The sequence below is a fragment of the Psittacula echo genome (assembly GCF_963264785.1).
Source record: "Psittacula echo genome assembly, chromosome: 21".
Taxonomy (NCBI): domain Eukaryota; kingdom Metazoa; phylum Chordata; class Aves; order Psittaciformes; family Psittacidae; genus Psittacula; species Psittacula echo.
Window position 1 is genome coordinate 5,699,863 of NC_137757.1, and position 15,850 is coordinate 5,715,712.

The window sequence follows — 15,850 nt, forward strand, 5'->3', positions numbered from 1 at the left end:
GTGCCACACTGTGGGTGAAGACCTGACTTGGAGATGACCAGGCAAAGGCTCCCTCTGTGTAGGAAGCTCATCGCCAGGGGTTCTAACACTGCTCTCTGTCCCTCCTGTAGGCTTTGGTGGTGGGAAATACGTCTCCTTTGAGGACCGTCACTGGCACCACAATTGCTTTAACTGTGCCCGCTGCAACACCTCGCTGGTGGGGAAAGGCTTCATCCCTGACAACGATGAGATCCTGTGCCGCGACTGCAGCAGCGACCTATGAGCCTCCAAGGACACCGTGGGGCAGGGGTTTTCTCTATTCTTCAGGGTCTTTGTGCCAGATAACCCCAACACCACTGCAGGGGCAGGGCACAAGGCACAGGAGATGGGGGCTGACCCCGAACCACGGTGTGTTCAGGGGGTTCCTGTGCCCCTCCTGAAGGCTAGAGTACGCTGTGCTATGGCTCTGTGCAGAGCCAAAGCTAAATAAAGTTGAAAAGGAGCTTCAAGATCCCCCCCCTTATTTACTCTTTCCTTTTGCTTCCTGTCTGATCAGGCACAAGCTGAGCCCAGGGCCCCAGCTGAGCAAAGGGCAGCAGCAGCTCCAGCGTTGGGCTGCTGGATCTGCAAGCTGGCAGCATGGATTTGCTCCCCTGGCACACTGCTGACTTCTCTCTTTTCCCCATGTGCTTCCCTTGCTCTGTGTGATACAAGGCAGCAGCTCCTGGTCCGTGCAGCTTGGCCTGCATCGTGGATGGCTTACGTGTGGCTGCCCTGTGGTGACCTGGGCATGAAGGGCATCCTCTGGCGGGAGCTTAGGGGACACCAGGCTGGAGTGTGGCCAGGAGATGAGCGTGTGTCCTGCCAGATGAGAGCCAGCTCCGGCTTGCTGTAGCCACCTCACTTTGCAGGCCAGCCCCTTTGCTCTGCACAGCTCCGTGGAGGTGCTCTCAGGTGTGGATGAGGAGCTCGGATCGCTCACAGGTACAGGGTGTTCAGCCCCATCTCCTCCCTGCCCCTTCCCATCTGTGCCGGGATCTCCACTCTGCGGTGCCCGAGCTGGTGCATGGAGCAGCCCCCTGAGATGTGCCTGGCTGGGCCCTGGAGCAGGGTGTGCTGAAGGCTGAGAGCACCACGGGCTTTATCCCTGCTCCATCCCTCCCATGGGAAACTCTGGGATGGGGATCCCCTTGCTGAGCCCACCCGCCAGCAGCACAGGTAACGCTGCAGACCTCTGTGGGGCTGGGGCTGTGCTCGGTGGGAGCACTGGAGCAGAGGGACTGGGAATGTTGGGGGCAGCCAGGGTGCCTGCGGCCTGCCAGGGCTGTGTCCCCCCCTGCAATGCAGCAGCTCCCCTCAGCCACATTCATCCCTCGCTGTGTCCCAAAGCAGAGGTGGCACCTGGGCTGCCCTGAGGCTTTGCATCCCCCGAGTCCCTGTGCTGGCCCTAACTGCAAAATGGGACATCTTGAACCACCCCAGACCCACACGAGGGCTTGAGCCATCCTTGCCCCAAGGCTGAGCTGGCCCTGGGCCCCTTAAGACTCCCCCCTTCAGTGGGATGCTCCTGCCTGCCTTGTCCCTGCATCCCTTTTGCTTCTGTCTTGCTGGGGCACTTCTGCTGACCCCGCTTTCCTGCTTAGACAACCGTGTACTTTTCTGAAAGCATCTTCTTGTGTTTGGGTTTTTCCCTTTTGTACTCTTTTGTCATCAATATCTGTCATTTTATAACCAATTGCAGGAGGAAGGGGCAAGACCCCCCCCAGGCTTCACTTAGGAACAGAAAAACCTGTTCAAATGTTATGCATGTTGAAGTGTTATTAACTCTGTATTCAGACCTTTGTTGAACCCTTGTTTGAAAGCTTTGATGCAGGCAAATCAGAGTTTGTGTGTCTGCTATTCTGAGCAGCTTGGAGCAGTCTCAAGAAGGAAGTATCCTAAACCTCAGCCTCCTGTGTATTTCCTATGGCTTTATACAATAAACCCTTTTAGTGATGCTTGTTCTGATGCGTTTCTCAAGCAGCAGGCACAGGGCAGAGCTCTCAGCCTTGTCCTCACCCCTAACCCTGCACTGGGGTTAGCACCCCCCCCAGTGCTCATGCCTCCCCCAGACCACATCCAGCATCAGAACCAGCCCTGTGGGTTATGGCAGGGAAGCAGCAGCTCGCTCTTCCCACTGTGGGTTCCTGTGTGTCCGTGCCTGATGCCTCCAGGCTGGCTGTTGGGTCAGGCTCAGCATCCTGCACCGCCATGGGAGCTGGTCGGGATCACTGTGATAGGGAATCCCATCCCACTGTGCAGGCAGGCTCCCTGCCCCTGCGATACGAACTCCTCCATCCGCACACGTAGGCTCCCGGGAGGAGGTTTGGTGAGGAAGTTGCTGTAATCTCCATCGGGATAACAGTGGTCTGCTCCTGGCAGCCTTCCCCGGAGCGGTGCATGCTCATTCCTCACTCGCATCAGCCAGGGAGCCGTTGATTCCCTAACATCTGAAACTGTTTTCCACAGATTCCTTTACATTTACTAAACGGATGCCACAACTTCCTCTGGGCCTGCCTGCCCTGGCCCCCAGCACCCGCTCTGCTCCCCTGGTGCTGCTCCAGCAACGAGGGCACTGGCACATTCCTGGCTCCTTCCAAGGCTCCTGCTCTGGCAGCAGCTGGGCTTGTTCAAGGGAGAGCTTTGCTGCTGTAGCTGCCCTGCGACCGGTTTTGCTTGGCCTCAGAGGGTGAGGGAGCAGCCTCAGCCCTGCTGCAGCGGGAGCACCACAACCCCTTGCTCCTGCAGCGCTGGGTCCAGGGATTAACCACAGAGGGTTTTGGTACAAAGGGCCCCGGGCTCCTCTTTCAGGCAGCCTCAAGAGCCTCACGTTTTTAGCCAAAAAAGGCAATGACCCAGCTGCACGGAGCCTGGAACATCTGGATTTTATCCCTGTCATGAATGGGTCATGGCTGCGCAGGGCCCAGAGCCTGACTTACAGGAGGGGGAGGGTGATGTCATGCACAAACATCCCCCGAGATTCCCAGAGTGCGGCTCTGCAACAGCCAGGAAAGGGGGATTGAGCACAGGCTGCGGCTGGGCTGGGGTGGGAGCAGGGGGACGCGCTGGGACTCCAGGGCTGCGGTGGAGGAGGAGGCCCCAGCATTAAGCCTGCTCCTGCCTGCGGCTGGGCGGGAGGGAAGGGCTGATTCCAGCTCCCTGCTGGTGGTTGCCCCGTTTCCAGCCGTGGCTGCACCCAGGTCCGGGCAGCAGCCGGGTTATGTCCCTGTAATGCCTTGTCTGAGCTCCCCGCATCGAGCATGGACCTGCCTTGGCTGCTCCTGCACCCCTCCAGGTGACCAGGAGGCTGATGGTGCTGGGCTGGAGGCTCAGGCTGAGCCCCATGGTGGTGGAAGGGTTGTGGTTACAGCCAGGCTGGACCCTGCAGGCATCCCCCAGGTCTCTTTTGGTTGTCCCTTTGTCCCATAGTGAAAGTCCTGAGGAGGTGGGGAAGGAGCATCCCATAGGATTCCCTCCAGGAAAACCGTGCTCTCCCTCCCAGGCCTGTGGGCCCAGAGCTGCACCGAGGGGCACCATGCGCGGTGTGAGGAGCAGGGAGGTCACGCAGGGGCTGCTCTTGTCCCACCTTGACCCTCCTGATGCCAGGAGCCCAAAATAAAGAGGCCGTGCAGCCCGATGGGACATTGCTGGGTTCCAGCTCCTTCCCTTTCCAGGGATGAGGTTTCACGCAAAGGGAAATGGAAGAACAGGGAGTTCGGAATCTTATCTCCCTCTTTATTTTTAGCCAGGCATCCATGAGGTCCTCTGCCGTACTTTGGGGCAGCCTTCAGGGCAAGAGGGTGATTAAAGGCAATATTCCTACCTTCAGCACCACTCCCTCTGCAGCGAATTGGCTGCTCCCAGGGCAGGATCACGTTTGCCTGCCAGAATTAAGCCCAGTTTCTTGTTGCTTTTGGCTTGAAGTCATTCATCATTCCTGCTCGAAACACAGGGCTCATCCATCGCTGAGGCACAAGTTAATGCTTTGCAGGGCGCAATCTGTGCTTGGCATTCCGGGTGGATGGGAAGGAGGCAATCAGCATCCAAGTGGAAGTGGAAGGCTGCAGCCAGGGGTGCTGTGGGAGGGTTCCCACCAGGACCGGGTCACTCCAGGGCAGTCCTGTTGGGCGCTGCTCCCTGCCCTGCCCTTGCCTCAACCTGGCTGCAGGAGCTGCTTCCACAAAGCCACGTGCTATGGATACCAACGGTGGCCGTGCTGAGCCGTGTGCCCTGCTCCCTGCGGCTCAGGAGGACAAGGTGGAGGCAGGCCCGTGTGCAGCACAGGGTCACTGCACAGCCCTGGCTCCCAGCACCACTGCTGCAGGGGCTGGATGCGCACCCCACTCCTGGGAGGGCCAGAGCAGGGCACGGGAGCTGGTGCAGGGCCTGGAGCACAGTGTGATGGGGAAGGGCTGAGGGACCTGGGGGGTTCAGTGTGGAGAAGAGAAGGCTCAGGGGGGACCTGATCGCTCCCTACAAGTGCCTGAGAGGAGGATGGAGCCAGGAGGGGCTGGGCTCTGCTCCCAAGGAACAAGGGATGGGACAAGAGGAACCGGCCTCAAGCTGCACCAGGGCAGGTTTAGATGGAGCTGAGGAACAATTCCTGCCCCAGAGGGTGCTCAGGCATTGGCACAGGCTGCCCAGGGCAGGGCTGCAGGCACCGGCTCTGCAAGGGCCATGGGTCAGTGGTGGCCGTGGCCAAGGGGCTGCTCCAAGGGGACTCCATGGGTGCCCCAATGCGGGCTTCAGCCTGAGCCCTGACCGGGCCCTGCTGCAGTGCGCGGGCTGGGAACCGCTGCGGGACCCAGCTCTCGGCACCAGGCCGGGACCCTCGCCCCAAGGCCCCGGCCCCGCTCCGCCCCTCCAGGCCGCCGGCCGGGGCCGGAACCTCCCGCCGAGGCACAGGGCCCAGCCGGGAGCTTCCGGCGCTGCGCCGGCGGGAGCGGAAGAGGAACGCGGCGGGTTCCGGGCGGGCGCGGGAGGATGGAGACGATCCTGGAGCAGCAGCGGCGGTACCACGAGGAGCGGGAGCGCCTCATGGACGTCATGGTGAAGGAGATGCTCACCAAGAAGTCCACGGTGCGTGCGGGGCCGCGGCCCCCTTAACCCTGCCCCGAACCCTGCCCACCCTCACCCTCTGCTCCTCTGCCCTCAGCTCCGCGACCAGATCAACTCTGACCACCGGACCCGGGCCATGCAGGACGTGAGTGCGCCGGGGCAGGGGCCGGGGCAGGGGCAGGCCTGGGGTGGGCTCTGCCGGGGCCGGGCCGAGCTCTGCTTTGTGCTGCCGGAGGCTCGGCCCTGGTGGCATCGTTTGGGGTTTGCTCTTGTCTTTTAGAGGTACATGGAGGTGAGCGGCAACCTGAGGGACTTGTATGACGACAAGGACGGGTAAGTGGTGCCCAGGTACCGCATCTGCTGCGAGAGCGGGTGTTGCGGGTAAAGAACTTGGGGGCTCTTCGAAGTCGGTTGTAAATACATGAGGTCTGTGAGAGCAGGGCTCCAGTTCTGGCGACCAAACCTGCTGGAGCAGGCCCCAGGGTGCACACTGGCGACGGCCATGCTGGACACAGGCATCCTGTTGGTTCCCTGCGGTAATGGGGAGGCCCTGGGTTGCTGTGGAGGTTTGCGGGAGGAGACTGCGACGTGGGATCAAAATGCAGCACTGGACCTGGGAAGAGACGGCGCCGGTGCCGGTGTGGTTCCCCTTCCCTTGTAACCTGCCCCTCATTCGCAGCCTAAGGAAGGAGGAGCTCAGCGCCATTTCGGGGCCCAATGAATTCGCAGAGTTCTACAACAGACTGAAGCAAATCAAGGAATTCCATCGGAAGCACCCCAATGAGGTGAGTGGGTCCCTGCTCCAGCATCGGGAGCTGTGGGCTCCGTTTCCCTCGCCCCTACAATCAACAGGCTTTTCCTTCCACTTTAATTGCCTTAATACACTAATAGTGTAATACACATATTAGCGTATTATACATATACACGTAAGTGCACTAAAATGCTGCTTGAGAAACGGTGGTAGTGCTTCAGAGGCTGTGCGAGCAGGGTGGGTAGAAGACAGGAGATGCTGATGCGTTCTCTGTGTGCTCAGACACGCTTTGCTGCTGAGATTCTTTAGCCTGTGCAGAAGTAATGGTGAAGAAACGCTTTGGGCACCCTGAGCGGGTTCTTGTTTGCAGCCTGTGATGATTTGTGTGTGTTTTATCCTGCGGCTTCTGTAACCTCTGCCTGTTGTCGAAGATCTGCGTTCCAATGTCAGTGGAGTTTGAGGAACTGCTGAAGGCCAGAGACAACCCCAGTGAAGAGGCTCAGAGTAAGTGCGTAGTTTTCTATGAGGCCAGTGGAAATGTGGTGCTTGGGAGGTGTTATTGGAGGAGGTGTTTGATCTGGTTTGCACACTTCAGAGTTCCACCTCCCTTTTACCGAATGACTTCTGGAAACTCTTCTTTTGTCATTTAAATTCTTCCTGTTAAGGAACATTCTCATGAGCTTCTCAGAGAAGCTGTCAGATGTCTGATTAACTCACAGCCCTTAAGCACAGATTAATCCAGGGTTAACCCTTTTCAAGTTCTGAAGTGTATGTGTAATAAGGAGAGAAAACAGAGCTCATGATAAAGTTTTTCATGATCTTCTCTACAGATCTGGTGGAGTTCACAGATGAGGAAGGGTATGGACGATACTTGGATCTGCATGATTGTTACCTCAAGTACATCAACCTGAAATCATCAGAGGTAGGTTTATTTCCTAATAGCTATTTCAAAGTCACTTTGTTCCACATACACCTTGAGAGCACCTGAATTCTGAGTGCTGCTTTGTGACTCTGCTGTCTTGGTCTCTCGGTTGATATCTCTGTTGTTAATGTCGTGATGGCTTCTGTTTTCTGCTGCTGAGTGCTGATAGTTGTGTAAGGCAACCTGTTAGCACCCTGAGAACCCTAGGCCTCTCCAGTCCACAATGATGGCATGAACTAGAGCTTTTCTTCTGGCCTGGTACCTGGAAACTGGGTGTTAATCTGGCTGCATGTGTATAAAGTCTGACTCAGCCTTTTTCCTTTTAGAAATTGGATTATATCACTTACTTATCCACATTTGACCAACTCTTCGATATTCCCAAGGAGAGAAAAAACGCTGAATATAAGAGGTGAGCCTTTCTGCCTACCTGCTTCTTTTATGACAGTTGATGAGAAGCAGTTTGCTTAAGTGAATATAATCAACAGTCAACCTTAACTCGTGTGAGTTGGGTCACTGAGCTGTAGTAACTCAGTCTGAGCCCTGAGAAGAATGTGCAGCACAGCAGCACTGTGGAAAGCCATGTTCTACCCTATGGAAGGACCTTGCTTTATCCTTGTAACTGCTGCATCTATAAGTCATGTGTCGTTCTCTTGATGATCTCCCTTTGGAGTAGCAGAGGGTGATTGCTTTCCAAAGAGGTGGTTAAATGTTAGAGGTTGATACTGACTGACCTGTGCTCATGCTTACTCTGCAGGTACCTTGAAATGCTTCTGGAGTACCTACAGGATTACACGGATCGAGTGAAACCATTACTGGACCAGAATGAGCTTTTTGGGAAGATTCAGACTGAGTTTGAGAAGAAGTGGGAAAACGGGACATTCCCTGGCTGGCCGGTGAGCAGTCACTGAGCGCTGTGAATGCTGCTGTACCTGAGAGAGCTTGTCATTTGTGAATGTGAATCGCTTGTGTAAAGTCATCACTGAGGTTAAGCCTAAGAGCAAGGTGTGTGGTTGTGTATCACAAAGATGCAACTTAATACGACCTTGAATTTGAAACCCAGCGTAACTGGTTTGAAACCTTTTTAAGCTTTGCTTATTTTGTAGCTTTTCTATTGTTCCCCTGCTTGGTTTAGTGGGAGATTTTGTATCTGTGAAGTCAACTGCTTCTCTTGAGGTTAGAATATTGCATGAAGTGGTGTGGTAGGATGTCATGAAGATCTGGAATGTGTTTTTTGTTGGCAGAAAGAGACCAGCAGTGCACTCACTCATGCTGGAGCCCACCTGGACCTCTCAGCGTTTTCCTCTTGGGAGGTAGGTTCTCAGTGCTCTGCACTTAGGGCTATGTTTTGGGCAGGTGGAAGCTTCATCATTTCGTTCCTTTTCTGGCTCTGTGCTCTCTGGATAAAACCTGGATTATGCGGACGATTTAATTTCTCCTATTAGGGGAATGTAACTTGAAAGATCTGGTCTGATTTGTCACATTCCTCACTCTTCAGTGAGGAGTGATGCACCCTTGACAGTCCTTTCCTGCTGTTCACTCGTTTTTGTCCTTTCTAATGAGTTAAAATGAATGTACAACCATATTGTGTTTGGTGAATGGCTCCTCTCTTGTGATTTTAATTGAACAGGAATTGGCCTCTCTGGGACTGGACAGGTTAAAATCAGCTTTACTGGCCCTGGGACTAAAATGTGGTGGGTAAGTTGCAGTCTTTTTATAGTTCCTTTTCAGCTTTGGAGGTTTTCCTGACTTGCATTCTTTTATGGGATACTTGATTTGTCATCTCTGTTGTACAAGAATTACCTCAATAATGTTTGGAAGACAAAGCATGGGGAACCAGTCAGGGGATACAGTGATGGACTTACTGTGGTGAAAAGTGTCCTGTACTGCAGTCTCTTGGATGGAAGAGTTTGGCTTAAAGAGTGAAGACAGATAATAGGGAATCTCCTGATCTCTTAAAAGCTACATTTGGAGTTTTGAGGCATGAATACAAATAGTTCTCAGGGAATGCAAAACTGGGGTTTGGGCTCATCTCCTCCCTGCTTCTCCACAGTACTCTGGAAGAGCGTGCCCAGAGGCTTTTTAGCACTAAAGGCAAATCCCTTGAAGCACTTGATCCTTCCTTGTTTGCCAAGAATCCAAAGACAAAAGGAAGCAAAAGGTGAGTTCTTAAAGGTCATTCTGAGGTTGGGGGTGTTCTCTTCACTTGGCTGAGAAGTGTTCTATAGACACCACATTTGTATGGTTGTGATGGATCGATTCTTGGAGTGTTAGAAGCTTTTTGTGTTGGATCAGATAGTCCTGACCCAAGGGGAAGACACCAGAGCTGAGTTTGTGTGCAGTTTACTTTCCATAAGCTATTTGCTATTTGTCTCTGTTTTCTTGCTGTATACAAGTCAAAGTCTTTAGGAACTCTGTGCACACACGATGTTGGGAGTTCCAGAATGGGTTTCATTAAGGTCCTTTATCTATTTCCAGAGACACTGAAAGAAATAAAGATCTCGCATTCCTGGAAGCTCAGATTTATGAGTACGTGGAAGTTCTTGGGGTAAGGATTTTATTCTGTCTTTGAGGTTCTTATTTCAGAGCTGTCAAACAGTGACTGAAAGGTCATCCACATCTGTACCCAGTGCTTTCATAGGCAGTAAGAAGAGTTCTTTTCATATCCACAGTTTTAAAGTGCATTTTAGTGGATAGCTTTTTCTGTCAGTAAGTAGAATCTGATGAATTACATTTATATTTCCATTAGATAATTATTTCACAGGCTTTTAGGAACAGGGTTTCCTTGGGTCTGTCCCAGACCCAGAGGCTGCATGTTTTGGGGAAGCCTGTATTGTCTTTTTGAGGGTGTTTTTTGCTTCTAAGAACCACATCAGTGTAGTAAATTTCTGTTTTAAGTCCAAAACACAGGGTATTGCTAACCCTTGCTTGTTCTGCCTTGATGCTTGCCCTAAGTCCTTAGTTCAGTTCAGGGTGATTGCTTTAACAGGGTGGCTGCCGGTGTTAGCTTGTCCCCTTGGAAGTGCCAATGGTAGTGTGAATTTTCTGTTCTTTGTAAGTAGTATACTAATAGTATACTAAAAACTCCAGTTGTTGGGCTGAGTAAAATGAGAGTTCTCTGTTTCATACTGGTTTCCTATTCCTCTCCCTCTGTACACTGAAGACGTGTTTCATGCTGCAAGAGTTTGCCCTTCCTTTGTCGCTGTAAACAATTCCTTCTCTTTTCTTACTCTAGGAACAGCGGCACCTCACCCATGAGAACGTGCAGCGTAAGCAAGCACGGACAGGGGAGGAGAGGGAGGAGGAGGAGGAAGAGCAGATCAGTGAGAGTGAGAGCGAAGATGAAGAAAATGAAATCATTTATAATCCTAAAAACCTGCCTCTTGGTTGGGATGGCAAGGTAACAGTGCTGGAAAAGTGGGAGCTGCCACTGACTCCACACTGTCCTGCTGTTTGAACCTGCCTTGCTATTTGACCTAATCACCATTTCTCTTCTCTTGCCAGCCAATCCCATACTGGTTGTACAAATTACATGGTTTAAACATCAACTACAACTGTGAGATTTGCGGTAACTACACCTACCGAGGGCCCAAGGCTTTTCAGCGTCACTTTGCAGTGAGTAACGTTTTGCTACAGAAACATCAATGCCAGGTTCAGATAATCTTTATAAGAAATAGTAAGTCAGTGGAGTTCTCAAGTGCCCCTTTTCCCCTGCTAAAATGTGGGTCTGGGCTGATGCTGGAGGGCCTTGTGATTGGAACTATACATTGTGTAGCTGTATTGTGCCACTAAGATCTACTGTGCCAGTTTCTGTCCAGTTCCTTCTTGTTTGAACACCTAATTCTGTATCCAGGTCTGGTTTGTGCAGAGTGCCTCTGTTGTACTTCAGATTGTCTAAAGTAGAGGAAAATACTTTTAACAGAGGTTTTTAGGACTCGTTTAGATTTGTGTTTTGATAGTACTTGTTAGTGTGTCTTTATAGTCTCAGGCGTTGCAGATGAAGTGGCATTCCCTCTGCTACACTGAGTTACATCTCTTCCCCCCAGGAATGGCGACATGCTCACGGAATGAGATGCCTGGGAATTCCCAACACTGCACATTTTGCCAATGTCACACAGATTGAGGATGCAGTCTCATGTAAGTACTGATGGCAGGACAGGGAGCTTGTGCTGTAAACACTTCTGTTGGCTCCTGCCAAAGATTTGCCCTTCCTTGATGACCTGGGGAAGCCAGAAAAACCCTTTGGAACTGTTAGAGCCTATAGGCAGATTTTGCAAGCCTACACAAGTCCTTAGGGCTGACAGTGATTACAGTTCAATGCATCTGTGCTGATGGATTGAGGGAGCTGCATCTGTCTCATGCAGAGGTTGTTTCTTCAGTCGGCCTCACTTAGGTTAACAAATACAGGTTGTAGTGCCTGGAGGTAAATTAATTCTTACCTAGAAGAAACCAATCAAAGCCTTGATTTCCCAAAAAGCTATTATTACCTTTGGAGCAGTATCTCTGAAGTAGTGGTTCTGGATCTTTATCTTGTGTCCCATCCTGAACGATGCCTTTGAAGCCTTGCTTGCTTTGGTTCTGTGCCTTTCAGTAAACCATAAATTTGTAATGGATATTAGATACATTCCTGGACTGCACAAAGCTCTTGTGTTTATTTGACCAGATTAAAAACCCGTATCTCAAGGGAAATGGCATCAGATCCTGTATGACTTTTGTATTTACAGTGTGGGCAAAGCTGAAACAACAGAAGGCTTCGGAGAGATGGCAGCCTGACACAGAGGTGAGACATGACAGAGGCATTTGGATGTGTCTGGTCCTGTGTGTGTGGGATCCCCCAGTTTACCTGGCCTGAACCCTCTGGCTCTGTCAGATGAATCTCCAAGAGCCTCCTGCACACTGGAGAGAGCAGCAGGAACTGTGCTCATTGCACAGCTCCTAGTAGTGGTGCTGTGTGGAAAGTGCCTCTTGTGTTGTGTTGGAGAGTGGTCCAGAGAGCACAGGCTCAGTCCTTTGTGTAAGAATCCTTTAATATGCTGCTGCTTTACAGTACCAATGTCCTCTTTGTTTTGTGCGGAGAAGGAGCTGTTGTAAGCAGCGTGCTCACTTAACACCAGTGCCTTTTCTTATGCTTCTATCTCAAACCAGTATACAGGGCAAGTGAAGGCATCCCTGCCCATGGCAGGGGGGTTGGAACTGGATGAGCTTAAGGTCCCTTCCAACCCAAACCATTCTATGGTTCTATGAAATACAGCCTGTACTACGGCTTGTAATTGTTCTGCCTCAGGGTAAGCTCTTCTCATGGGGCCTGCTGGCAGATCCACTGCATCCCTTCATGTGGGGAGGTTCTTGGCTGGAGCTGAACTTCAAATGCTGTAGCACAGCCTCAGGTGTCTCTAAACCGTTGGTTCCATTCTAGGAGGAATACGAGGATTCCAGTGGGAATGTGGTGAATAAAAAGACCTATGAGGACCTGAAACGTCAAGGGCTGCTGTAGCTTTTCCCACGTGGAGGATTTCACACCTGCAAAGCAAGTGGAGATGTGTCAGCAGCTCTGACTCTTCACTCCCTGATTTTGTATGTGCATGAATAGAGATTTCAAGGATACTTTCTAGGATCACTTTTAGTAAGCCCTGTGTGAAAAGCAGACCTGTGACGTTGTTTTATATTGAAAGAAAGCAAAACATGAAAAAATAAACCAATTTTAATGTAGGAAGTGCTGAGGGACTTTGTTTCCTTTCGTATGCTGGGAGGAAGAGCTTTGATTGCGGTGGTTTTCAAATGCTTTGTACACAGTTTGAATCGTCAGAAACAATTTATTCTCTCTTGTTCCCATGCTGATGGAAGTATTTATATATAAAGCACACACGGACGTTGCATGCTGACAGGAGTAACTGTCCTGTGCCTTGCTGTAATCCTATGGTTTTCTTCTGGCTCCTTTACAAAACAAATGCAGTTGGCTTCTTGCTGCTTTTCCCTCAGGCTGCCTCCCTGTGGAGCTTTGGCCACTGGGATGTTCTTAGGGAATTCACTGAGCTTTGGTTTAAGTTGGGCTGGGTGGGCAGTTTGGGGGCACTTCTGCAGCACTGTTACTGACTCGAAAGACCCGGGGGATTCTCTTGCCTTGGGTGGTGACATCTCTGGCTTCAAAAAGAGCCCCCTTTCCCTGTGGTCTCTGTGCAGAGCCGTTGGCATCTCCAGGAGCCGCAGGTAACAAGCGCTTCCCCTGGGTGATGGGTGGTTGGCAGGGGTGGAGCTGGTTGCTGGCACCAGGGTGCAGCCTGTGGGGCTGGTGCTTTGGTGGTGCTCAGAGGCTCTCCAGTGCTGGCAGTGGCTGCAGGCTCTCCCCTCTGTGTTGGAGCTTTGTGGAGCAGCCGGACAGGGTGAGTCAGTGCTGTGGGCTCTTCCCTTTCCCTGCCCTGGGATGAGGCTGTGGCTGGTGGGGTTTGTTCCTAAGCCTGCTCAGAGCTGGGTTGGGCTGTGCTGGGGTGGTGCCCTCCTCAGGAAGGTCCAAACCTGGTCTGGGTGGTGGGTGCCCCACTTTGGAGGCTTAAAGATGCCAGCCTGCAGTCTTCTGTTTGCTTGGAATGAACAGCCTGTGGTTCCCATGAAAGCTTCATCCTCCCGTGATGGGTGCTGCTGCTGCTGGATCACATCTTTATTTGCAGAGCATCAGTTAACTGCTGCACAGTGCCAAGCATCATCTGGAGCTGTTTCATGCTCCTGGCAGCTGGTGTGTTGGCTGCGAGCTCTGGTGCAGGGTTACCACACCAACAGGAGCATGTGGCTCCCAGGGGCATCCTCCCAGGCCCCTTCTGCACTTGTAGCTGAGGCTCAAAGCACCTTCCTCTTGCTCCCTAAGTCCGGGCAGGCATAGTGACAGTGCTGTTACTTGGTTATTTACATGTTAGGTGGTTTCTGGGTTGGAAGCCTGCTGAGAGGACGTGGATGGCGGTCTGCAGAGGTGCTGTTGGTGGGTGTTGTTATTGCCAGGAGCTTCGAATTGAAAAGCACATGGCCTGTACTACAAGGACCAAACATGGAGCACTGAACAACGTGGATTTCTCTGGTGTCCCGTGGTGTCTGGGATAAAGGCTGTAGAACTTCCTGGGAGAATGGTTCCTTTAAGGCCAGGTTGGATGGGGCTTGGAGCAAGCTGCTCTAACGGAAGGTGTTAGAACGGGATGAGCTTTAAGGTCCCTTCCAACCCAAACCAATCTGGGATCCTATGAGAAAACAGACTCCCTAGGAAAAGTCTCTCTTAAGCACCTTGTCCTGATTGTTTCTGCCACCTCATCCCAAGCTGTGTGCTGGGCAGACACAGGGAGCACGTGAGGGCAGTGACCACTGCACTGGCCTCTGCTGCTGCCCAGCTCTGACCGTGCCTCTTCCTGCCAGGTCCTGGGAGAAGCTGCTGCTGGATGGGGATGGCAGGGCACCGGTGGCTCATCCCCTCTGCTCAAGGTAACGGGCTCTGCTGCAGCGGCCGTCCCGGTGTTCCCAGGGAATCCATCTCTGCTGGAGGCTTTGCTAGGGGCTTCCTTGGGACAAGGGTGGCTGCTGTCATCAGGGGCTCTGGGCAGGGATTTGCAGCAGGGCTGGTCCCTGCAACCACCACAGGTCCCTGGTGTGTCTGTGGGGCTCCCCACAACCACCCTGCTCCAGGGAGGCTGGGTTTGGTGTGTTGGGGTGAGCTGCCTGTGCTGCCCTTTGGGCTCTGGCTGAAGCGGTGGCCTCAGCCATCCCCACTCCATTCCAGGCCTGCTGCTCTGTGTCTTGGCTCTGCACCTCTGCGTCCAGGACCCTCTTGCCACAGCAGGTGAGCTCTGCACCCCAAGGGAAAGATGGGGGGTTCTGTGGGGAGCGGGGCAAAGGCCGTGTGGGGCGATGGGGACTTTGTCCCTGTCCCCTCCAGGCTGTATTCTATAGGATGGAGCTGTGCTGAGGAACCTTTCACCAGGGTTTTGTCCCTTGAAAGCCTGTTCTTCCCATGCAGGATGGCTGGAACGGGGAGGGAGAAGCTGATGTAATATCTGTCCATAGTGCTGCTGTGGTGCTGCGGGGGTGGCTTCTTGTCTTTGTCAGGAGCTACTTGGAGCTTCTGGGCTGCAAACAGACCTTGTTGGGGACATCCTGTCACTGGGTGCCATCCACACCCCAACCACAACGTGACTGATGCTTCCCGCAGGTCCCTTAGGGCTGTGCCGTGGTTCAGGAAGGGATGCAGGGCAAGGCTGGTGGTGTTTCCTTCACCAAGGGGGAACTTTCTGTCTTCCAGAGCACAACGCGGCCCCCAACGCCTCGATGGCCCCCAAAGCCTCAGTGGTGGCCCCCAACGCCTCAGTTGCCCCCAAAGCCTCAGTGGTGGCCCCCAACACCACAGTGGCCCCCAACACCTCGGCGGTCCCCACCAATGCCTCGGTGGTTCCCAAAACCTCGATGGTCCCCAACACCTCGGTGGTCCCCAAAGCCTTGGTGGCAGCTGCCAACACCTCGGTGGTCTCCAAAGTCTCAGTGGCCCCCAGCATCTCAGTGTTCCCCAACGCATCAGTGACCATCCCCAATGCCTTGGTGGCCACCAACGCCTCTGTGAATGATACAGAAGCAATGAAGGTAAGTGAAGGAATGGCAAGAAGGTTGTTGGCCAGGCTGTTAGACCCCATGGACATGGTCTGTAGCCCAGCTGATCTCTCATGAGAACCTGGAGTCCCATGAGAGCATCCCCTGTGTGGAAGGGGAGCACCCCGGGCATGGTGGGTGCATGGAGGCAGCTTCTGCAGACAGCGAGGCCATGGTTGGGGGCAGCACCGTGGTGCGTTACAAGGAGGCTTTGCTGCATGGTGACACCCTGGTGTGCTCTCCCTCCAGCTCCAGCTCACCTGCCAGAGCTTCCAGTGCTCTGGGGAGAGGTGTTACCAGGATGGAGCCCATGCCAACGAGATGGTGACCTGCCGTAATGAGACTTACTGTGAGGTACGGAGCTGCAGCGGGGCTGTGAGAGGGGAAAGTCTGTTTCTTTATATTGGGAATGCACGGTACCCTGTTAGTCTGTGGCATAGAATCACAGAACCACAGAGTGGTTTGGGTTGGAAAGGACCTTAAGGTCA

The 15,850-nt window shown here is 53.0% G+C and overlaps 2 protein-coding genes across 5 annotated transcripts in view; both read left to right on the top strand.

Annotated features, from left to right (window-relative positions):
* Positions 1 to 1,869, top strand: part of FHL3 (four and a half LIM domains 3) — a 28,976-nt gene extending 27,107 nt beyond the window's left edge. For all 3 annotated transcript variants that reach the window (XM_080632407.1, XM_080632408.1, XM_080632409.1), the window contains exon 6: positions 111 to 1,869. In XM_080632407.1, the coding sequence (XP_080488533.1) occupies positions 111 to 262 (152 nt within the window). In that variant the 3' untranslated portion in view covers positions 263 to 1,869. The remainder of the gene's footprint in view (positions 1 to 110) is intronic.
* A 3,091-nt stretch (positions 1,870 to 4,960) lies between these two features.
* Positions 4,961 to 14,195, top strand: SF3A3 (splicing factor 3a subunit 3). Of its 2 annotated transcripts, XR_013958279.1 has the most exons (18): positions 4,961 to 5,097; positions 5,174 to 5,221; positions 5,357 to 5,409; positions 5,756 to 5,861; positions 6,259 to 6,331; positions 6,658 to 6,749; positions 7,076 to 7,158; positions 7,504 to 7,642; positions 7,991 to 8,059; positions 8,377 to 8,444; positions 8,800 to 8,907; positions 9,225 to 9,294; positions 9,982 to 10,146; positions 10,251 to 10,361; positions 10,793 to 10,883; positions 11,471 to 11,526; positions 12,163 to 12,320; positions 14,142 to 14,195. XR_013958279.1 is itself a non-coding variant. In XM_080632470.1 (17 exons), exons 1-17 carry the CDS (start codon positions 5,002 to 5,004, stop codon positions 12,238 to 12,240), a joined length of 1,506 nt encoding a protein of 501 aa, XP_080488596.1. In that variant the 5' UTR covers positions 4,961 to 5,001; the 3' UTR covers positions 12,241 to 12,446. The 2 variants fall into 2 exon arrangements, 1 of the variants encoding a protein (XP_080488596.1); XM_080632470.1 differs by lacking the exon at positions 14,142 to 14,195 and having other exon boundaries at positions 12,163 to 12,446.
* Positions 14,196 to 15,850: the final 1,655 nt, after the last annotated feature.

Excerpts from the sequence above, each read along its gene's own strand:
- SF3A3 (XM_080632470.1), top strand. The coding sequence starts at position 5,002 with ATGGAGACGATCCTGGAGCAGCAGCGGCGGTACCACGAGGAGCGGGAG. Across the intron at positions 5,222-5,356 it reads GGACCCGGGCCATGCAGGAC|AGGTACATGGAGGTGAGCGG; the intron begins GTGAGTGCGCCG and ends CTTGTCTTTTAG. Across the intron at positions 5,862-6,258 it reads ATCGGAAGCACCCCAATGAG|ATCTGCGTTCCAATGTCAGT; the intron begins GTGAGTGGGTCC and ends CTGTTGTCGAAG.